This window comes from Candida parapsilosis, contig 006372 (genome assembly GCF_000182765.1).
Source record: "Candida parapsilosis strain CDC317 annotated contig 006372".
Taxonomy (NCBI): domain Eukaryota; kingdom Fungi; phylum Ascomycota; class Pichiomycetes; order Serinales; family Debaryomycetaceae; genus Lodderomyces; species Lodderomyces parapsilosis.
Genome location: NW_023503283.1, coordinates 957,207 through 977,453, shown reverse-complemented (window position 1 = coordinate 977,453; position 20,247 = coordinate 957,207). Strand labels below are relative to the sequence as shown.

Sequence of the window (20,247 nt, the reverse complement as noted above, 5' to 3'; positions counted from 1 at the left end):
TTGCTGTTGTGGAATCTCATTGAGGATCTGAAGCGTATATATGGTGGTCTTTCAATTGAAATGAGGTCTTTGGTGACCACTTGCAATATTACAAAGAAGTAAAGGGGGCGGAATGAACAGCTTACAAAGAGTGTTAGTCTGTACAAGTATAAATATGTATCATTTGGCTCCAAGTTGGGTGCTATTGTTAAATGTAAACCCAATTAGAGTCTTCAAATTGTCTTGATAAAGTGTATTGTATGTTTAAGTGTTTAGTGTTTATACAAAAACGCGAACCATTCAATCTTTTACACAGACAAACACACACACACACAGACACACAAATATATATATATATATATACCTATACACACAACACTGTTTTTGCATTTGTCTCTTTCATATTAAAAATTTTATTTTTTTTTTTTTTTTTTTTTTTTTTTTATTATTTTTTCAGTTGTTTGTCTTACACTTTTTCAGTAGGAGGAAAAATCTTTTTCAAGAGTTTTTTTTTTTATATATATTACCCATCCACCTTAGGACATATACAATCCATATTGTTGTTATCGACATATAGACATAGTATTAGATATGTCTGATAACAATACCCAAGATACTAAGCCTGTTGAATCAGGCACTGTTGTCCCAGACACAAATACTAATGCATCTGAAACATTTGCATCTAAGGCAGGTGTAGCATCCGATGCCAAAGATTTGAGCAAATCATCGTCGACCGATCCAAAGCCTGACAACCAACAACAACAACAACAACAACAATTTCAAGCTCGCCCTCAAATGCAAGGTAACAATAGTTATAATAACTACTACCAGGGTCAAGGTGCATACCCTAACAGTTATTCATACGGACAAAATGTCAATCCTAACTACAATGGCGGCGCAAATTTTCACAACAACAACAAAGGCCAATACAACAACTCCAATAAACACTATCCAGGAAACAGACAAAACTTTAATAACAGTGGTAATAATGCCAATGCCAAGTATAGTCATAACAATAGCAACCAAGGTAACCCCAATGCTACACCTCATTCTCAAAAGAAGTCGTTTGGTAACTCCAGAGGCAATCACCCTCATCTGAACCACCATCAACAACAGCAACAGCATCAACAACAACAACAGCAGCAGCAGCAACCTCAGTACATGGCATACGCATATGGTGCTACAATTCCACAGGGATACCCATACTCCTATATGTCCCCTTACTACGTTCCTATGCCGTACGTGTCACCAGCATCACAACCTTTTGTGTCCCCCACAAGTAGTACCTCCAGTAGCTCAACTGCACAATTTTCCCATCCACAAACTAGAACACCACCAGTTCCAAAAGTCAAGTTGACAACGAAGGATGGCAAGCCAGTTGATTTAGAGGAGAAAAAGAAGAAAACTGCGTCTTCGACACCAGTGGCATCTCCCTACGTAAAACATGCTACACCAGCGACTGTGCCTGCAACCACTACTAATTCAGATAAGCTGGAGTCATCGACACCTCGAGCAGCGTCTGCAGAATCTGCAGTTGCTTCTTCTACTCCTCCTTCTGGTCCTGGTGCTGCTAGTGGCACAACCGCGCCTGCAACAACATCCGGATCAACACCTGCTCTATCTGCAGCAGAAGAGTTCAAGAGAAAGATCAGGGAAAGAGCTGCTGCTGCTGCCGCTGCCAAAGAGAAGGAGAAGAAAGAGAGCACACCAAAGGAGGAGCTTAAAGAGGCGTCCGAGGAGGAACTTAAAAGAGAGTCTAAAGAGGAGTCCAAAGAGGAGCTTAAAGAAGAGCCTAAAGAGGAGCCTAAAGAGGAGCCTAAAGAGGAGCCTAAAGAAGAACCTACAGAAGAGCTCAAAGAAGAGTCAAAAGGAACAGCTTCATCAGTAAAAGCTGTACAAGATGCCAATGATGATGCTACAGAATCTGTTTCTGATACAAAAGTCATCGATACAACTGACGTTGACAATGCAAAAAAGAAGGAAGAGTCTATTGATGCACCAGTGGCGTCGACTACAGGAGAAGAAGCAAAACCTGCTGAGACCACAGACACAATTGAGCATACGGAGACGGAGAATGTTGACGAACGCAGCGTCGATATTGAAGAAAACAAAGAAGTGAATGAACCAGATGCCGAGGAAAGTGAAAGTATTGAAGCTGAAGCTGAGCAAACAGAGGCAAAGGACGACGTCAACACAGAGGAAACAGAGGTAGACGCCGCTTCCTTTCAAGATGTTCCCGCAGAAACTGAGACATCGGAAAACACTGTAAACAAGCTCGACATTTCACAATTTATGCAAAAGATTGCGGAAGTTCCTGCACTTTCAAATATTTTGGATGTCGTGTATCCTGAGAATATTAAAGGTGTTGACAGTTCGAAACAAATCCCTAGCAAAAAGTACAGATACGACCCGCAATTTTTAATTCAATTCCGTGACGTTGTACAGTACCCCATCGATACTGATTTTAAGACTCGTTATGGTTACTTGGAACTTGGTCAACAACAAGCACTTAGACGTGCAGGCTCCACAAGAGACTCTTCATCACGCAACACTGGTCAAAGTGGCAGACAACCAAGCAGCATGGGCCGTTTTGGTGGTCCTCATGATAAACGAGGAAGTCTTGGAGGTGGTCCTTATTCATACGATAGTAGACAAAACTCGAGATCAGGTTCCAAGAGGAGAGGTACATCGACAAGAGACAAGTCTAGTAGGAAACCGCTTCAGTCAAAGAGAGGTAGAAACAATGAGTCACGTGAGCCTACCGAAGAAGAATTGGCTAAGGAAGCATCGAAACCAGCAGAAGATGTCAAGCCATTGAAGAAATCAGCTAATAGATGGGTTCCTAAATCCAGGGCTAAAAAGACAGAGGTTCGTTATGCGGAAGATGGAAGTATCATTTTAGAAAAGGAAGACGTTGAACGAAAGATTAAATCATTGTTGAATAAGTTGACGTTGGAAATGTTTAATGAAATTACTGATGAGATGTTGGACATTACAAAGCAATCTAAATGGGAAACTGATGCACAAACCATCAAACAAACAATTTCATTGACTTTCCAAAAGGCGTGCGATGAGCCATATTGGTCAGAAATGTATGCCAAGTGGTGTGCTAAAATGACTACCCACATTCTTCCTGACATTACCGATGAGTCAAGCACATTGAAAGATGGTACACACCCATCAGGTGGTGCATTGGCCAGAAGAGTATTGTTGACTACTTGTCAAGTTGAATATGAAAAGGGGTGGAGTGACAAATTGCCCACTAATCCAGATGGTTCTCCACTTGAACCAGAAATGATGAGTGATGAATACTATGCTATGGCTGCAGCAAAAAGAAGAGGTTTGGGTCTCGTCAAATTCATTGGTCATTTGTACAATTTGAACATGTTGAATGATCATATCATCTACATGTGTCTTAGAGATCAATGTAGTAATGTTACTGATCCTTCAGAAGATAGTTTGGAGAACTTAGCCCAATTAATCAAGACTGTTGGTCCCAAATTGGATGCAAACGAACGTACCAAAACGATGCTCAAGATTGTATTTGAAAGTATAGATACCATTTTGAGCAATGTCAAGTTGAGTTCAAGAATCAAGTTTATGTTGATGGACTTGCAAGATTTAAGAAAGGCAAGGTGGCAGAGTGGTAAACAAGATGCACAACCTACAACTATTGAAGCTATTCACAGAGATGCTGAAATTAAGAAGTTGAAAGAAGAAAGAGAGAAGGGAAGAAGACCACAAAATATCAATCGTGGAGGCAGTCTGCACTATGGATCAAGTAATTTAGGCGGTGGTGGTGGTGGTTTGAGCTCGAGATCAAATTCAGGGTTTGGTTCCAACGCTGCTTCAAATTCAAACTTTTTCAGAAAATCACCATCTGTGGGGAGATCCGATTCTAATGTTAGTAGAAGTGCAAGTGAACGTGAACGTGGAGGTGGTGGTGGTTCAGGCGTCAATACTGCAAGTAATGCTGGTGGAAGCGACCTTCAAAGAGACTCTTCAAGGAGGTCGGAGAATCAACAAGTTAATAGATTTGCTGCGTTGGGCGGTGGTGATGATGAAGAGGATGTAGACGATGAAGGAAATGCCAATGCTGAAGAGGCTACATGAGGGACTATACTATAGATACACAGCAGGTGAGAAGTTCTAAGTCGTTTATATACACGCATGTTAATCAAAAACTATTTGTACATTTTACTTTTGAAGAATTCAGTTTAGCTGTAGACTTGCCATATACTGAGATAGTATCAATACATTCTCTTGAAACAAATAATTAAGATCTCGCTAAACTATCATATTGCGGACTGGTATACACGTATTCACTTTGGTACTCACTGATTCGATCTTTTAAAAACTTCAACAACTCTTCCACCTCCAGGATCAAAACACTTATACTTAGCGCATCCATCGTAGTTTGGCTAATGAGTCCAGGTAACGACACCAATAACCTTAGTAGATGTTCTAATCCATACACCTTGACTTGACTATGGTTTTGATTAATGGTGTTGTTTTTCAACAAGTCCAAATATTGTAAATTTTCATACTTGTACAACAAGAGTAAACTTAATGATTTGTCAAAATAAATCTCCAAACCTTGTAAAATTTCAGTCAAAATTGATACTTGATGTGCTTTAAGTTTTTTCGATCTCCATGTCTTGTAATCTTGAAGGATATCTGAAACGCAATGTTCACTTGGTAAATCAACCAATTTTTTGTCCTTGGTGATATATTGCCAGTCATCAACTAGCAAGTATTTCAACTCGGGAGGGAACCAAAGATTAACCGTAACTGACTTTTTGACTGCTTTGGATTGGGAATTGGTATTGGTGGATGATGATGCTGAGCCGGAACTGCTACTTTTAGACTTTTTGTTTCCATGAGCATTTTTACCCGATGCTTCAACTGACAGTTCTCTTTTAACACGTTTTCTTTTCGTCAACTGTTCTAATTCCTGTTTCTTGTATTTGTTTTCATCGTTGATTTCCAATATCCTATCGATACCTACCCATTCATCCCATTTCAGATTCCAACCTTGGTAATGCAAATAATAACAAGTGATATTATCCCATTTTTGAGGATTGAATTTATGATTCAGTTCCAAAGACTCTGGCTGTTGATCAGCATTCAAAATAAATGAGTCTTTTGCGTTTTTCATCTTTAAAATTTTTGCTTCGTATATGAGAGGTCCATGATATGCATAGACCAATTGATTGGGCTTCAAGTCAGCCATTTTTTCAAAATCCAGCACAGCTTAGTAAACAGACAGTTATTATATTTGACCTCCAAGTGACAGTTTCAGCTTTTTCCAGTGTGAGATCTAATGTTATCGGTTCGCCTCCGCACTAGTTTGGTTCTACCAATCCTCCACTGCTTGTCCCTGTTTAATACGCGAAGCTTTTTCGAATGAGCAAAAAAAAAGTTCAAGAGCAAAGTTTCATTTTCATACTAAACCAACGAAACGTATATTCACACATCAACACAACAACGCATCAACACACGCACATACACCAACTCAGTCTCAATACCGAGTCTCCACTAACTGTTCTAATTTCTACTCAATTCCACCAATACAAATGCAATGTCCCAATCTACCAGTATAGTTGGTGTACATTACAAGGTGGGCAAAAAAATCGGAGAAGGTTCCTTTGGTGTAATCTTTGAGGGCATCAATATATTAAACAATCAACAAGTTGCAATCAAGTTCGAGCCGAGGAAGTGCGAAGCTCCGCAATTACGAGACGAATATAGATCTTATAGAATCTTGAACAAAACAAAGGGCATTCCACAAGCATATTTTTTCGGACAAGAAGGTGTACATTCAATATTGATAATTGATCTTCTTGGACCATCATTGGAAGATCTTTTTGATTGGTGTAATCGCAAGTTTAGTTTAAAGACTACAATTCAAGTTGCAAGGCAAATGATTGAACGAGTAAAATCTATACATGAGCATGATTTGATTTATCGTGACATCAAGCCAGATAATTTTCTTATTGGAAGACCAGACACACCAGATGCAAATCAAATCTATGTTGTTGACTTTGGAATGGCAAAGCAATACCGGGATCCGAAAACAAAAGTACACATACCATATAGAGAGAAGAAAGCTCTTAGTGGCACTGCAAGATACATGTCGATAAACACACATTTGGGCAGAGAGCAACTGAGGCGAGATGATTTGGAAAGTCTTGGGCATGTGTTTATGTACTTTTTACGCGGGTCTTTGCCGTGGCAAGGTTTGAAAGCCCCCACAAACAAGCAAAAATACGAAAAGATTGGGATGAAGAAACAGACAACCTCCGTGAATGAGTTGTGTTATGGCTTACCTATTCAATTTGCACAGTACTTGACATATGTAAGGAACTTGAACTTTGATGAAGCACCCGACTACAAGTATTTGATGGGCTTAATGGACAAGGCAATGCTTACACTAGGGCTCGAGGATGATGGACATTATGATTGGATGGATTTGAATAATGGCAAAGGTTGGGACGCAGCGTTGAATAAAAAGGCTAATTTGCATGGGTATGGGAACCCGCATCCACCAAGAAAATCACATCTACAGCAGCAGCAACACCACCACCACCAACAACAACAACAACAACAACAAAAGGGTCGTAATGCAAACTCTCCATCTTATCAGCGACTCCAAAACTATGCCAATTATTCACTGAATCAACAATTGCCCCTATTGGGCAAAAAGCCGGACGGCAAAAATCCCGTTGCTCAAAGGCGGTATGGCTATCAATCAATTACTCAAGACTCCAAGGCTTCCATGTTGGTAAATTCTTATCAGCCTGGACAAGACCGAGATTTGGAGTACGGCAGCGCTGAGAATGGCATGATGAGAAATGACGAGGATCTTCATTCGGATACATCAAGTTTCAATAGAAAGAAGAGCAGGTCTTGTTTCTTCTGTTGTTACATATAAATTGAAGGGGCATTGAGGGGGCATGAAGGGTCTTGCAGGCCAAACCGGAGGAGCTCATCCGAATTCTACACATGAACGGAGTCGTGGGAACAAAACAAGTGGAGGGTGTTTATAGAGAAAATATGCTCCTTAGAACGAGGCACAAAGAAATAGTACAGCACATGAGTAATAATCAAACCAAAGTATATATGTTCAACAAAATCGAATCATTCTATAAACCTGTTTACAATTTAGACGCATCAACAAATTGCACACCTTGGTCAATTGAACCTTTCAAACCTTTCAAAGCAACCTCAATTAGTTTCTTTTCGTCATTTGTAACTGTGAGTGATTTGAATGGATCAATAAAGGAACTGATTTCCCCGTTGCTCAAGAATACTGGTACTGAAAAGAAATCAACACCTTGTAAGTGGGCATTTGAAAACTCTTTTCCTCCGGAAATCCCTGGCAAGTAGATGTAAGCAGAGTCGGGAACTGGTTCATTTTTCAGACGACCAGATAATGAATCAATCACATATTCGGCAAACCTGTAACCAGCATATGCCATTGATAAAGTGGCGGAACCTGCACCATTTTTTGCCTTGACAACTTCATCACCTCCGAATTGAACCCTATGAACAAATTCATCATATTGGGATTTGCTGCTTATTAAACCGACCAGTTTATTGTAGTTGATCAATGGGACAATTGTATCACCCGAGTGACCACCAATGACGGAGATTTTGCCCTTTAAAGTATTTGGGTTGGTATTTGTTAATTCACCAAAAAAAGTTTCTGCTCTAACGCTATCCAAAGTAGTAACACCAAACAACTTCTTTGGGTTAAATACACCTAGTTTCTTCAAAACTTGCGCAGCAATAGGAACTGTGGAATTGACAGGATTGGAAATGATCAAAATTGCTGCATTTGGTGCTGTTCTTCCAATGTTGGCAACCAAATCTCTAATGATTGATGCATTGATATTGAACAAGTCAGCTCTAGTCATACCCGGCTTACGTGGAACACCAGCAGGGATGATGACAATGTCAGTCCCTTTCAAGGCTTCAACAATGGCTGTTTTGTCTTCTTTGTCCTTTGGCTGATAACCCGTGACTACTGCTGGGGTATTGATGTGTGATAAATCAGCAGCAACTCCTTTAGCATTGACAATATCGAATAATGCCAACTCAGTGACATTAGTGTTTAATTTTAACAACAAAGATAATGGTTGACCAATACCTCCAGCAGCTCCTGCAACTGTAACTTTAACCATGGTTTTTTTAAATGTAGCTAGTGATGTATAAGAATTGAAGATGGAAAGAAAGGGGAGTAAAAGAAAACGTCAAAAGAAAATTTACACAGTTTTGTTGAAAACACAGAAGAAGAAGAACTTGTGTGCTTTTTTATTTCGACAAAGCACATGCAATGGAAAGTTTATTATTGCAATGCAATAATCATCTCCCTCTCCTAAAGTATTAGTGCGACGTGGGGTAGATTTGTCCGTCGCGCACGTGACGGCTACAAAAAATTAACCGAATTGCCGACACTGATTTAATGCACTTTGGTGGGTTCAAAGTGGAATAAAAATGTACAATTCAGTGTTGAATGTATTAAAGAGGCGCCCAGTACCATTGATGTGTGACATACTGCTTTATAGTGCCAGTGGCGAAGTTTTTGATTTTTTTTTGCAGCAAATCTGATATAAATTTGAGATCTTGTAGTTGAAAGTTCCTGAACATCGTTGACTTTGACCATTTGGGAGAATGTTTTTCAAGTACTATTGGAAGAATATCAATGAATCGGGTTACACTCACATGAAGGATGCATCTGACTTCATAGAGGATACAAGGAGCAATAGAATTGCGCAGTGTTGCAATGCTATTGCTTCTACGAATAAATACAAACAAGGGCCACTCTCGAATAATTTCATCCACTCTAGACCATTTGGTTTGCAACGACAGTTCACCTTAAGGGTGGCAATCCCTGACTCTTTTCTCACACAAAGTGGTTGTCATTTTGTCAAAAGTGTCATCCGCAGCGAGAGGTTTGACAAATTTTTTTTTTTTTTCTTTGATTGAGCAACAAGATCCCAAAACTCCGATTGTAATTTCATCGAAGCAATCTGCTGAATAGTTAGCAACTAGCGAATTACTTCTCCCTTCTGATAAACTATTATCACGTCACACCACAATAGACGATGCTCAAATCAATAGTCACTTTGTTTTTCACCTCAGTCATGGTGTCAAACGCCATCGACTGTTCAATAAAAGAGCTTCAGCCATATAATTTCGAAAGTATCAAAGGAACTCATTCATTTTCCACAATCAAAAGCACCCCACCAACCAGAACTAATGTGACATGGACTTTTGGTATATGCGAGCCTGTATCCAGTGATAAAAAGAGTGATTTGCAAAAATGTCCACAAAATTCTGATATCTGTGGTATAACGTCGATTTTGCGCGATAATGAAGAGGCTATCATATCAGAGATTATTGGTTTCAGCTCAAATCTTCAAAAGCTGTTTGAACCTTTGGGCGATAAAGGTGAAGGTGGAATCAAAATCACCTACTCAAAAGTCAATTGGGGTGATTCTTTAGTTGATGCTGAAATCAGCTTTGTTTGTGATAAATCAATAAAGGAGAACCACGAGTTCAAATTGGATAGTTGGAATGGAGAGGTGTTGAAAGTTTCAATGAAATCCAAAGCAGCTTGTATTACCAGTGATAATGATAAAAAGAAGAATAACAACGATAAAAACAAAAATTCAGATAAGAAAAAAGATAATGGTGAATCATGGGGTTGGTTCACTTGGATCTTTATCTTTTTGGTGTTGTTTTTGAGTATTTATATTATTGGTGGAGCTTGGTTTCAATACAACAAGGGCAATGCCATTGACTTCCAAAGTGCACTTAAAGAGGTCCTTGAAAATTTCTTCACATTGTTGCAAAGCTTACCCGGTTTTATTAGAGAGATTCTTGAGAAGTTCGTTGGCAGAGGCAACAATCGAGGCGAATATAGTGCTGTGTAATATGAGTGAGTAATTTCAAAATCTAATTACACATTGTATAGAAGAAAGACTTGAAGCATTGTAGCATTTTGACGAAACCGTTTTTTTATGCATCGATACATGGCACACACTATCTATGAGGTAGCGAATAGAGAGCTTGGTTTGGTGACATTGTGGTTAGAACACTTACAGCATTCTAGATGTATACTTTGACACATTTTTGATCATAAATTTCGCAACTTTCGCAGAATAGATTTCATTCTGGTCAAGCGGGGCTAATGGTAAAGCTTCCAAAGACGTTGTCAGATCAAAGCGTACATGTTGTATACTATATCTCTAGAGAGTATAGGTATTGATTTACCCTCGGTTCAAGTGTGTGCTTTTTGTGTTTTTTCAAAATTTTGTTTCCGCGTATTTACTCCACATTTAAAAAAAATATTACGAGCAAACTTATGTGCAGAACGTCGGAAATATTCTACAACATTCACCATTTCAATAATACCGAAAGAGTAGCATCGTGGGTATTTTCTGCGTAGGTTCGCTTGGGTTTTGAGAAGTATTGTTTTACCTGAATAGGATCCAACTAGAGTAAGATGTGCGAAGACAAAATGGTATCAAGCATGTGATTTTTCTGGAACCCTGTTTCAGGAACGCGCTCGTTTATCTCAAATTGGTTAACATTCGACCTTCCCCTCCACTTGAGTGCATCTAGTTCCGTGTAATGCAGAATAAACTATTGGACTCTAGTCTCGGTGCATAGGATCACGTGTAATAACTTTCTATAGGGAGTCAAACGCACATGTACGATTGGTACCAGAAAATTGAAAAATAAAAAGAATAAGAAAAAATTTAAATCAAAAAGAAAAATTTAATTTCCTGTAAACACAACTATCAACAACCTAAACAACATTTGATCTACTTCATCAGCTTTGTTGTAGACTGAGTGATTGACCATTCAATAGCAAGGGAAACTAATCTACGAAACGACAATTATTTTTAATACTTTTCATTAACCAAATCCACTCATTGAAATGTCAGGTGACACAGAAGAAATCGCGCACGCAATTGCAGGTGCTGGAGGTGGTGCATTGTCAATGATTGTGACATACCCATTGGTGACTTTATCCACCTTAGCACAAACCAAGGCTAAAAAGAAGGAAGAAAAACAAACCGAGGCTCAAATTGAAGCAGAAGTGCACCACTTGTCACAATTGAATGCCAAACAAAAGTTTGCCCATAATTTCCACAACAACAGCACCGTGTTGGCCGCCAAAGAGATCATCAAGGAGAAAGGAGTTTTGGGATTATACTCAGGTTTAGGAAGCGCAATTTACGGAATCACCTTGACTAATTTTATCTACTATTATTTTTATGAGTTGACATCGAACATCTTTTTAAAAGCTAATAAGGCCAACAAGAGAAAGGCAGGATTGTCAACTATTCAATCTATCATAACTGGTGCTATTGCCGGCGCTATCACATCAGTTGGAACGAATCCAATTTGGGTCGCAAACACCAGAATTATGACGGAGAAGAAGCAAAAGGGTGAGGGTAACGTTTCGAATTCGACCTTAAAGACGATTTTGGAAATCATTGAAAAAGACGGGGTTGGAACTTTGTTTGCTGGTGTTTTTCCAGCCTTGGTTTTGGTGTTGAACCCTATTATTCAATATACCATTTTTGAGCAGATAAAGAATGTTATTGTTGCTGGTGGGGGACAAAAATCATTCACTGCTATCAAGGCTTTCTTTATCGGTGCCTTTGGTAAATTGGTAGCCACAACATTGACTTATCCATACATAACCTTGAAATCAAGAATGCACATTAGGAAAAAGGTGTTGAAAGAGGAAGGCAAATCTGCTGACGAAATTCCAAACTTGTCCATGTATCAAGAGATTAAAAAGATTATTCACGAAGAAGGATTTGAGGGATTGTATGGTGGATTGGTTGTTAAGTTGATTCAAAGTATTTCAACTGCCGCATTCCTTTTTTACTTTAAAGAGGAATTGTTGGTTGGAAGTGTCAGATTGGTTGAGATACTCAAAGTGTTGAGCTTAAAGAAGAACAAAGTCGTCAGGGCTTAAAGTAGAATAGCAGCAGACACCCTAAAAAGTGTGTAGATCGAAATACCATGTAAAGTTTGTACGCTGGTTGGATAAGCAGACTTTGTATCTCTTTATATAGTCGTGAAAATCCTTGTTCCAACAGGGTTAGAGGCATGAACCGCTCGAACGACATGATGTGGTGCTAAGCTACGTAGAGTCGAAGCTCAATAATGATCCTGATCCTCGCAATTACAAAATGTTAAATTGTTAGGGAGAAAAAAAAATGACTTAGGAATTGTGAGGTGATGCAAATCTGGAGACCACAGCAATGAGTATTATTAGCTTCGGTCTCATCCCTGATGCTCGTCATCCAAAGAAGATTTTGCGTGTCATCAGCAATAATAACCGGGTTTCATTAGCCATTAAAGCAGAATTCGAAAAACTCAATTCGTTCACCAAATCCTATTTGGCAACTCAATACGAGGAGGAACAACAACAACAACAGCAAACTCCAGACAAGTCGCTCAAGCAATCCAAAAATGTGCAGTTACATGACCTCTTTAGGGAATTGTACGTTCTAATCGACTGTGAGAATTTCAAGCTTGATCGAGTTGCAAACGTAAACCTAAGGAGTTTGCAAGAAATTATCGACAAGCTTCAGAAAATTGATGTGAAGACGACCGTGGATGAAACGATACATGGTTTAATGTGGCAGTATATCAACCTTGTTCTTGGCCTCCAGTTGTCTAACTCGTTGATATACAAGACCCTTGTTTTAAAAAGTCAACAGGTTTATTGGGAGACAATCCACAACTCCATTTCCAACAAGCTAATCTACTTTGTTCAAACATTACCAAATAAAATATATCGTTTTGGTATCGATATGGTTGGAAAGACAAACGAGATACTTGCACAGAACTTTCATCGAACAGAAGCCATGGATTTGGAACATCGCCATTGGACTTATCAGTACTGGCTGAAGTTTCAAATTTATTCAGCTGCGTTGGGCAGATCGATCCTACAAGCTGTTGATTTACTTTTTGTTCAAGAAAATCCCGTTGTAACGTTGTTACAAAAGTCCAATATATCCACTTTTTCATCAATCAAATGGTATGTGTCATCCATCGCAAAGTCACCTGTTACCATCATCAACAAGGAAATAAAGTCGAAATTGAGAACGATAAAGAAAGAAATTCAATCAAACACGCAAAACATTGATTTATTTGTTAAAGCAGATATTGCCAATCTATTCCCTACATTGAAGAAGATATTAAACATAAAAGATGGAAGTGACAATGAAGTCAACAAAGTAGTTGATGGTGTTGTGGCATTCGCGAATAAGGAGTACACATCCACTTCATCTCCATCATTCCTTACCAGATATTGGCTTCTCATTTCACTCATTGTTTTCTATGCACCTTCACAATCAAAAAATGCGTACCGTAACCGCTATGAAATACTCCATTGGATTCAATACAATGGTGTTGAACCCTTGAAGGGATTTTTCACCAACTGGGTCATCAAACCAATCAATGAGATGCTCAATATTTTACGAAGCGATGATGAAATTACATTGACTTCAAGGGATTCGTTGAAATCCGACGTAACTTCTTTGGAGAAGATGGTTTATGAATTCGCCCTGGATAATCATATTGAAACAACACCAACATTAGTCAAACAAGACATCAAAAACGGAGACTTGAGCTTAGTCATGTCTCGGTATGAGAATGAAATCAGACAGCCAATCAAGTACCTTATTTCAGGCTCATTGTTGAGATTGATTTTGATTCAAGTACAAAAGGGTAAAGTCGATGGTGCTGTTGCATTAAGTGGTATAGACAAGTTATTGAAGAGCCAACAATTGGTGTTTGGAATTGTATCAATGAGTCCCTCATTGATTATTTTATACCAAACTTACAAGTATTTCACACTGGCCAAACCGTTGCTTGTTAATGGCAAACAATTGAGTATAGTTTGTCTCAAATGTTTGAACAATGTCGAGAACCTACTCATTTCGTTACTGAGGAAAACGGAAAAGGCAAAGGAAAATGAGGCTGACACAGACGAAGGTGAATTATTGATTGAAATTATTGATTTGATCTTGTGCTCGGAACCACTCATTCCAAAAGAGTTGCACGAAGATTGGATTAAAGATTTGAATGAATTAAATAATAGCGAGTTTGATGTTGAAACCAAATTGAAGTTGGTGCAACGCGTATGGAATATGTATGGTAGTTACTTTAGATGATTCAGTATAGAGTATGTCTTTCACTTTAGGAAGTCAAAGAAGCAGAATTTGGGTTAGTCTAATGACAAATATAAATCTGGAACTTGTTTTTGAGCTTCTTTCAATCTTTTTGCTCACAAAAGAGGAGTCTTGGACTATGATCAATGGCGATGTAAAATATTTATGCTGAATTTTTAGGTGAATTCTTATGTCCTGGTGTGGTGCTAAACGAGCCATTTACAATCCTTTTCTCTTCTTTCAATTCTCGTTTTGAAGACAATCCACGGATCATTAACCTAGGCTATCGGTGCCATGTTACAATCCAAAATATGAGACTATTCCTTATACAGCTACTACAGCTAGAATCTGATTTTCAAAGCTGATAAAGTATCAACATCCTTCATTGAAAACTAACTACAGAGGAACACGGATACAATACCACCGGACCACTTTGATGTTTGAGTTATTACTGCAATTGCTGCTGCTGGTATATCGCTGATACCTTTAAATATTGAATCACTGCTACTGACACTACTACTATACTACTTTCAGGAAATCATACAACCCCCCAAAAAAAAAATTGTTGCAGTGCAACTTTATCAAAAAAAAAAGAGTATGGGTTCAACAATATATTTCCAGTGTTATGGATTCTCCTCTGCGGGTTTCTGTTTAGCTCCTCTATTTAAGCGTATCCCTTTTGATTTATCTGCAGCATGTAATTGATTGGTGTATATATTACAAAATGCCGAAGGGAATATACGTCAGTACATTTGTAAAAGTTCAGCATATTATGGGTTACAACTTTTCAGGTAGCGTCAGCTCTATGCGCCTTCACTTTGATTTCGTTAAGGTCACTAGATGTCATTCTCTATCCAAGCTTCTTTAGCGTAAATAATTCAGGCTCTTGCAACTATCCTGATGAATTTTGTTGTAGTGACTAAACCTTGCATATACATTGGGCCATAATTTTTAAATTGTTGTCGTGTCTACACTCTTTGTGTCCCCGACCAATTTCGGTCGCGACGTTGGCGATATTTTGAAAAATTATTCCTCTAGAGGTAAATTCTCAGCTCAGGGATCTCAATCATCGATGTCAGTATTCATTGCCAAAGTCAAGAACGTCTTGAGTGGAGACACTGTTGTGGTGACTCCCTCAAAGTCGTCTCAAATTCCTCCTCCAGAAAGAGTCATTACGTTGCAATATGTAAAACCAATTGACGATATATTGTCAAAAGAGTATCTTCGACAATTGCTAATTGGTAAGGAGATCAAGATCAAAGTGGAAGGTAAAGCAGGAAACAGAGAATTCGGAGACATCAAGTCTCCCATATTTGAGTCATTGATTGAGTATGTGTTGGCCAAGGGATATGTTAGGTTGAGAGATAATGTTCCAGAAGAAGTAGCTGACAGTTTGAAGCAAATTGAGTCAAAGGCTAAACAACAACAAGCTGGACTTTGGAATGAAAAATCAAGCAAAGTTCAAGTGGTTACAATGGATGAAGAAGTTGTTTCAGCTTCTCAAAAGCATCCATTAAAATTTGTTGTCCAAAAGGTTATTAGTGGGGACCGTGTTGTAGCATATGTCTATGTTGACGATCACAAAGTTTGTGAATCCTCGTTTTTGTTGGCCGGTATCAAAACACCGAGAACTGACGACCCAGACCAACTGGTCAATTTGGTGAAAGTTGCTCAGCAAGCAAAGCTTTTTGTTGAAGAAAAATTGTTGACAACAAAAGCTAACTTGACAGCATCTATTATCGGAAAGAGTCAATCAGGTGTTCCAATCGCGTTAATCAACCATCCACTGGGTAACGACGTTTGTGAGAAACTTTTGGAGTTGGGGTATGCTGAAGTGGTCGATTGGCAATCAACACTTATTGGTGCTGCCACAATGTCGAAATTCAGAAAGGCAGAACAAACTGCAAAAGCTCTTGCAAAAGGTGTGTTTGCAAATTCCAAAAGACCAACAAGTTCAGCTGGTCAGGGATCAAAGTTGAAAGTAGGAAGTACTGTGAATGTGTCAATAGCTAGAGTGATCAGTGCTGATACATTGGCTGTCAGGTTACCCGGTTCCGATGATGAGGTGGCTGTGCAATTGGCATCAATCAGAGCTCCAAAGCCAAAAGATACCACCATCACCACTGAATCTGCTAAACAGCAAGCTGTTGTAGCTTCTGCGCGTGAATTTGTGCGTTCCAACTTCATTGGAAAGTCGTTTCAGGCTCATGTCGATGGGTATAGAGAGGCAAACAAGGAGTTGGGCATTGACGAGCGTCCTCTTGTCACAATTCCTGAAATATCCGAATCCATTGTAGCCAAAGGCGTTGTCTCCGTGATCAAACATGGTAAAAGTACCGAGCATGAACGCTCCAATAATTGGGATAAACTCGTGGAATTGGAAGAGATTTCCAAAAAACAGAAGAGGGGAATTCACGGAGATGTTGGTAAATTCTTGACTGTAAGCACGAGAATTGTTGACGCATCAGAAACCCATGCCAAGGCAAAGACTTTTTTGAATGGCTTCAAATCCAAAGGTAGAGTTTCTGGTTTTCATATTCTGTATGTCCCTAGAGCAAACAAAGTCAAGCTTTTCAATCCTAAAGAGAGTGTAACCTTGAACTTAATCCTTGGAGGGATTGCAAATGACGATTCGGATGAGGCAGTAAAGTATGTCACCAAAAAGTTTTTCCAAAGACCAGTTGAGTTTGAAGTTTATGATATTGATAAAGTGGGATCGTTCATTGGTAACTTGTACACTAACTCGTCGTTTGTTCAAAAGGAGTTGGTTTTTCAAGGTTTGGTGAAACTCCTGGACTTTGTAAATACCAATCCGGATGCGTCTGCACTTATTAGTGCTGAGGATACCGCGAGAGCACAAAAGAAAGGTATTTGGAAAAGTTATGACCCTAGCGTTGAAAAAGAAGTTTCCCAAGCTGCTTCTCAATTGCAAGGAACTACTATTACCAAGCCAGAATTTTACGATATTGTTGTTACGCATATAAATGAAGATGGTGTAATCTACTTTCAAAAGGATTTGAAAAGATTGGAAATGTTCGAAAACGAATTTGATCGTTTCCACGCACAAAACCCAAGTGCATCTAAACTGTCACAGGACTTGCCAGTTGCATTGGAAAAGTTGCCCAAGAAAGGTGAGTTGGTGTCGGCTAAATTTGACGGTAAATACTACCGTGCCAAATGTTTGGGAACAGTTAAAGGCAAGCTGGAAGTCTTGTTTATCGATTTTGGTAATGTTGATTACGTCAGTTTAAGGGAATTGCGTGCTTTGCCAACTAAGTTTGCGTCGCTTTCTGCATTTGCATTTAGTACTGGCTTACAAAATACCAAGTTACCTCCAAAAAGTACCGACTATTACACCACTGCCATTGAAGTCTTGGAAGATTTGACCTTGGACAAGAAATTGGTTGCCAGTGTGTTGCCCGGAAAAGACACCACCTATGATAGTATTCTTTATGATGCCGAAGAGAGTTTAAAAGACGACACATATACTATCAATAAAGAATTGGTGAGTCAAGGATGGGCCATTGTTGATCCCAAGATTGTTAACCCTGCAGTAAAGAAATACGTTGAAGAGTTGTTGGAGGTGCAAAAATCAGCCAAATCTCGTCATAAAGGGTGCTGGGAGTTTGGTGACGTTGCATTTGAGGAGGAAAGTTTGTTGGTGTAGAACCTCAATAAGTAATATATATATATATATATATGACCCAACTGAGTCGTGCAATAGAAAAGATTGTTGCAAGTACCACAAAACTCTGAAATCTCTTCTATGCAGTTCTAGAAAAAAAAAATAGCCGTTTTGTATGCGTTGTTATTTTTCACACCAATTACTATTCCAAATCAAGATCAAGACCCACTACAACTCCATTGTTACAATTTCCATCATTGATGAGGGTACCGATACGACATCTACTTATATGCCTTGCCGTTTTCGACCACCCGGGATTGGTTGTCGGATCGCCCACTGATGTTACTGGTAAAATCGAGGATGCTGAAATACTCTTTTCTAAAGAGGGACCAACACCAGTGGTACTTCAACACTTTGATCACGTAATAAATGACGTGCGATCATATCTGTTGAGCGAAGCTGTTGATTCAGGACACAATGAATTAAACAAATCTTTGACACAACTACTTTTCAAACGTGCTTTGATTGAAATTAGTCTCAAGAAGGAAGCGTTGGCCATAGTAGATTTACAAGACGTTTTGAAGTTGGATCCTTTAATGAAGCCAGCAGAGAACAAGTTGGTGGAAATCTTGGTGGCAAGGGGGGATTTTAATAATTTGGAGCAATACTTGAGAGATGCCAGCATATCTAGTGATTCACCTGCTTGGGAAGCAATCAAGGTGTTTCAGCATCATTGGGCATTGGCAGAAAGTCACTTTCGAGAAAAGAAATTTGAGGAATGTGTGCAAGAGCTCAATGAAGTTGCGCTAGTGAGTAATAATAACTACGAAGTGTTCGAGCTTTATTTGAAAGCATGTTTGGAGTTGTTCAAAAGGGACTCTTTACAGAAGATTGTTTATTTAGATGAATCAGGCGTGAGCATTAACAAGGCAATTATTTCACTACTACTGAAACTAATCAAAATAAATCCGGTCAAGAATCTTCAGTACTATGCACTACTATCAGAGTTTTATCTTTTTATTGAAGTTCAGTTTGATCAAGCGTTCAAGGTTGTCAAGAATTGTCTCAGAATTGACAATGACTTTAAGCCATGTGGTGACTTGGCAAAATTTTACTCCAAATACTCAGGTTTCTTACTGGACTTGGAGAGTTATTCGATAAACAATGGTCACATCTACCCTGAATTAGAGGTGGAGCACCAAAGCAATTTCGATAAAGAACTCACTGACTTGAATTTTAAACAGATCAATGACTTTTTGTTTCACGAAGATGTTAAATTATCCAGAGCTGAACAAAAGAAGTCTTCAAAAGTAAAGACGAATTATGAGTACTTGATTGCGAGGGTGAAGGAATTTGGATTGTCCAATGGTGAATTGTTGTTTGATACAGACTTGACAAAATTGGCATGTGAATCTTTTATTCAAATTGGTGATTATAAAAATGGCAAGTCAGTGTGTAAGGATGTCAAGGATAAAGAATTTTTCCCTCTTGCAGTACCTGAGATTGACCAACTATTGAAGAAAAAGGACTTTCAAGGTGCAGAAAGGAAATTGCTGGGATTCAATGGGTATGTGAGGAATACAAAATTGTTTAAGGATAAATTGAGACCTATTGAGGAGTATCAGGCAAGAATCAATCAAGAGAGGCAAAGGCAGCAGCAACAGCAACAACAAAAATTTTACAAACAGCAACAACAAAGGCAACAACAACAACAACAACAACAACAACAACAACAAAGACAGCAATACCAACAATTTAGACAACCTCAGAGTAAACCAAAGACTGATTATTACAAGATATTAGATATTGGAAAAGATGCGGATGATAAGACTATCAGAAAAGCATATAAAGCACAAACTTTAAAGTATCATCCCGATAAGTATAAAGGCGCTGATTTGACTCCAGAACAGATTGAGCATAAGATGCAAGAGATCAACAAAGCATACGAAGTGTTGTCTGACCCTGAGTTGCGAGAACGTTATGATCGTGGTGATGATCCTAATGATCCAATGAGCGGTGGTGGTGGTGGTGGTGGTGGTGCGCAACCACAATATCGTGGGTCCAATGGTGGACAGCAATTTTCGTTTAATTTTGGCAATGGGGGTGGAGGTGGTTTTGGTGGGGGTGATTTTTTCCAACAATTCTTTGGTGGAATGGGCGGTTTCGGAAGTGGTGGTGGTGGTGGGAATCCATTTGGAACCCACCATAAGGTCAAGATTAAAAAGAATAAAAAGACTAAAAAGAAAACCCGTTGAAGGTAAGAGACATATAGGTACGGATAGGTTTATAGATGACAATTACTGTCTCTTGGAGAGTCTTGCATTGGTGTAGAGATCTAACTGAGATCTTTGTCTTTGTTTTTTTGATATGCTGAAAACGATGTTTTTTTTTTTTTTTTGTGTAATTTTTGTTTTTTCCGTTTGCTGGTTGTCT

General features: G+C 38.8%; 9 protein-coding genes across 9 annotated transcripts; 7 read left to right on the top strand and 2 right to left on the bottom strand. All coding sequences in view use genetic code 12, as the record gives it.

Annotated features, from left to right (window-relative positions):
- Positions 1-570: 570 nt before the first annotated feature.
- On the top strand, positions 571-4,092 carry TIF4631 (translation initiation factor eIF4G; the record flags this gene model as incomplete). Its single annotated transcript, XM_036811347.1, has 1 exon — positions 571-4,092. One exon carries the CDS (start codon positions 571-573, stop codon positions 4,090-4,092), a length of 3,522 nt encoding a protein of 1,173 aa, XP_036667792.1.
- A 163-nt stretch (positions 4,093-4,255) lies between these two features.
- Positions 4,256-5,137, bottom strand: EAF3 (Eaf3p; the record flags this gene model as incomplete). Its single annotated transcript, XM_036811345.1, has 1 exon — positions 4,256-5,137. One exon carries the CDS (start codon positions 5,135-5,137, stop codon positions 4,256-4,258), a length of 882 nt encoding a protein of 293 aa, XP_036667791.1.
- A 423-nt stretch (positions 5,138-5,560) lies between these two features.
- CPAR2_404320 (casein kinase) lies at positions 5,561-6,913 on the top strand (the record flags this gene model as incomplete). Its single annotated transcript, XM_036811344.1, has 1 exon — positions 5,561-6,913. One exon carries the CDS (start codon positions 5,561-5,563, stop codon positions 6,911-6,913), a length of 1,353 nt encoding a protein of 450 aa, XP_036667790.1.
- A 223-nt stretch (positions 6,914-7,136) lies between these two features.
- Positions 7,137-8,165, bottom strand: MDH1-3 (malate dehydrogenase; the record flags this gene model as incomplete). Its single annotated transcript, XM_036811343.1, has 1 exon — positions 7,137-8,165. One exon carries the CDS (start codon positions 8,163-8,165, stop codon positions 7,137-7,139), a length of 1,029 nt encoding a protein of 342 aa, XP_036667789.1.
- Positions 8,166-9,089: 924 nt separating this feature from the next.
- Positions 9,090-9,920, top strand: CPAR2_404300 (uncharacterized protein; the record flags this gene model as incomplete). The annotated part of the gene is made up of 1 exon (XM_036811342.1): positions 9,090-9,920. One exon carries the CDS (start codon positions 9,090-9,092, stop codon positions 9,918-9,920), a length of 831 nt encoding a protein of 276 aa, XP_036667788.1.
- A 1,010-nt stretch (positions 9,921-10,930) lies between these two features.
- Positions 10,931-11,983, top strand: CPAR2_404290 (uncharacterized protein; the record flags this gene model as incomplete). Its single annotated transcript, XM_036811341.1, has 1 exon — positions 10,931-11,983. The coding sequence occupies one exon, from the start codon at positions 10,931-10,933 to the stop codon at positions 11,981-11,983; it is 1,053 nt and encodes a 350-aa protein (XP_036667787.1).
- Positions 11,984-12,272: 289 nt separating this feature from the next.
- CPAR2_404280 (uncharacterized protein) lies at positions 12,273-14,192 on the top strand (the record flags this gene model as incomplete). The annotated part of the gene is made up of 1 exon (XM_036811340.1): positions 12,273-14,192. The coding sequence occupies one exon, from the start codon at positions 12,273-12,275 to the stop codon at positions 14,190-14,192; it is 1,920 nt and encodes a 639-aa protein (XP_036667786.1).
- A 1,069-nt stretch (positions 14,193-15,261) lies between these two features.
- Positions 15,262-17,856, top strand: CPAR2_404270 (uncharacterized protein; the record flags this gene model as incomplete). The annotated part of the gene is made up of 1 exon (XM_036811339.1): positions 15,262-17,856. One exon carries the CDS (start codon positions 15,262-15,264, stop codon positions 17,854-17,856), a length of 2,595 nt encoding a protein of 864 aa, XP_036667785.1.
- A 218-nt stretch (positions 17,857-18,074) lies between these two features.
- On the top strand, positions 18,075-20,069 carry JEM1 (Jem1p; the record flags this gene model as incomplete). The annotated part of the gene is made up of 1 exon (XM_036811338.1): positions 18,075-20,069. The coding sequence occupies one exon, from the start codon at positions 18,075-18,077 to the stop codon at positions 20,067-20,069; it is 1,995 nt and encodes a 664-aa protein (XP_036667784.1).
- Between the last annotated feature and the right edge of the window lie 178 nt (positions 20,070-20,247).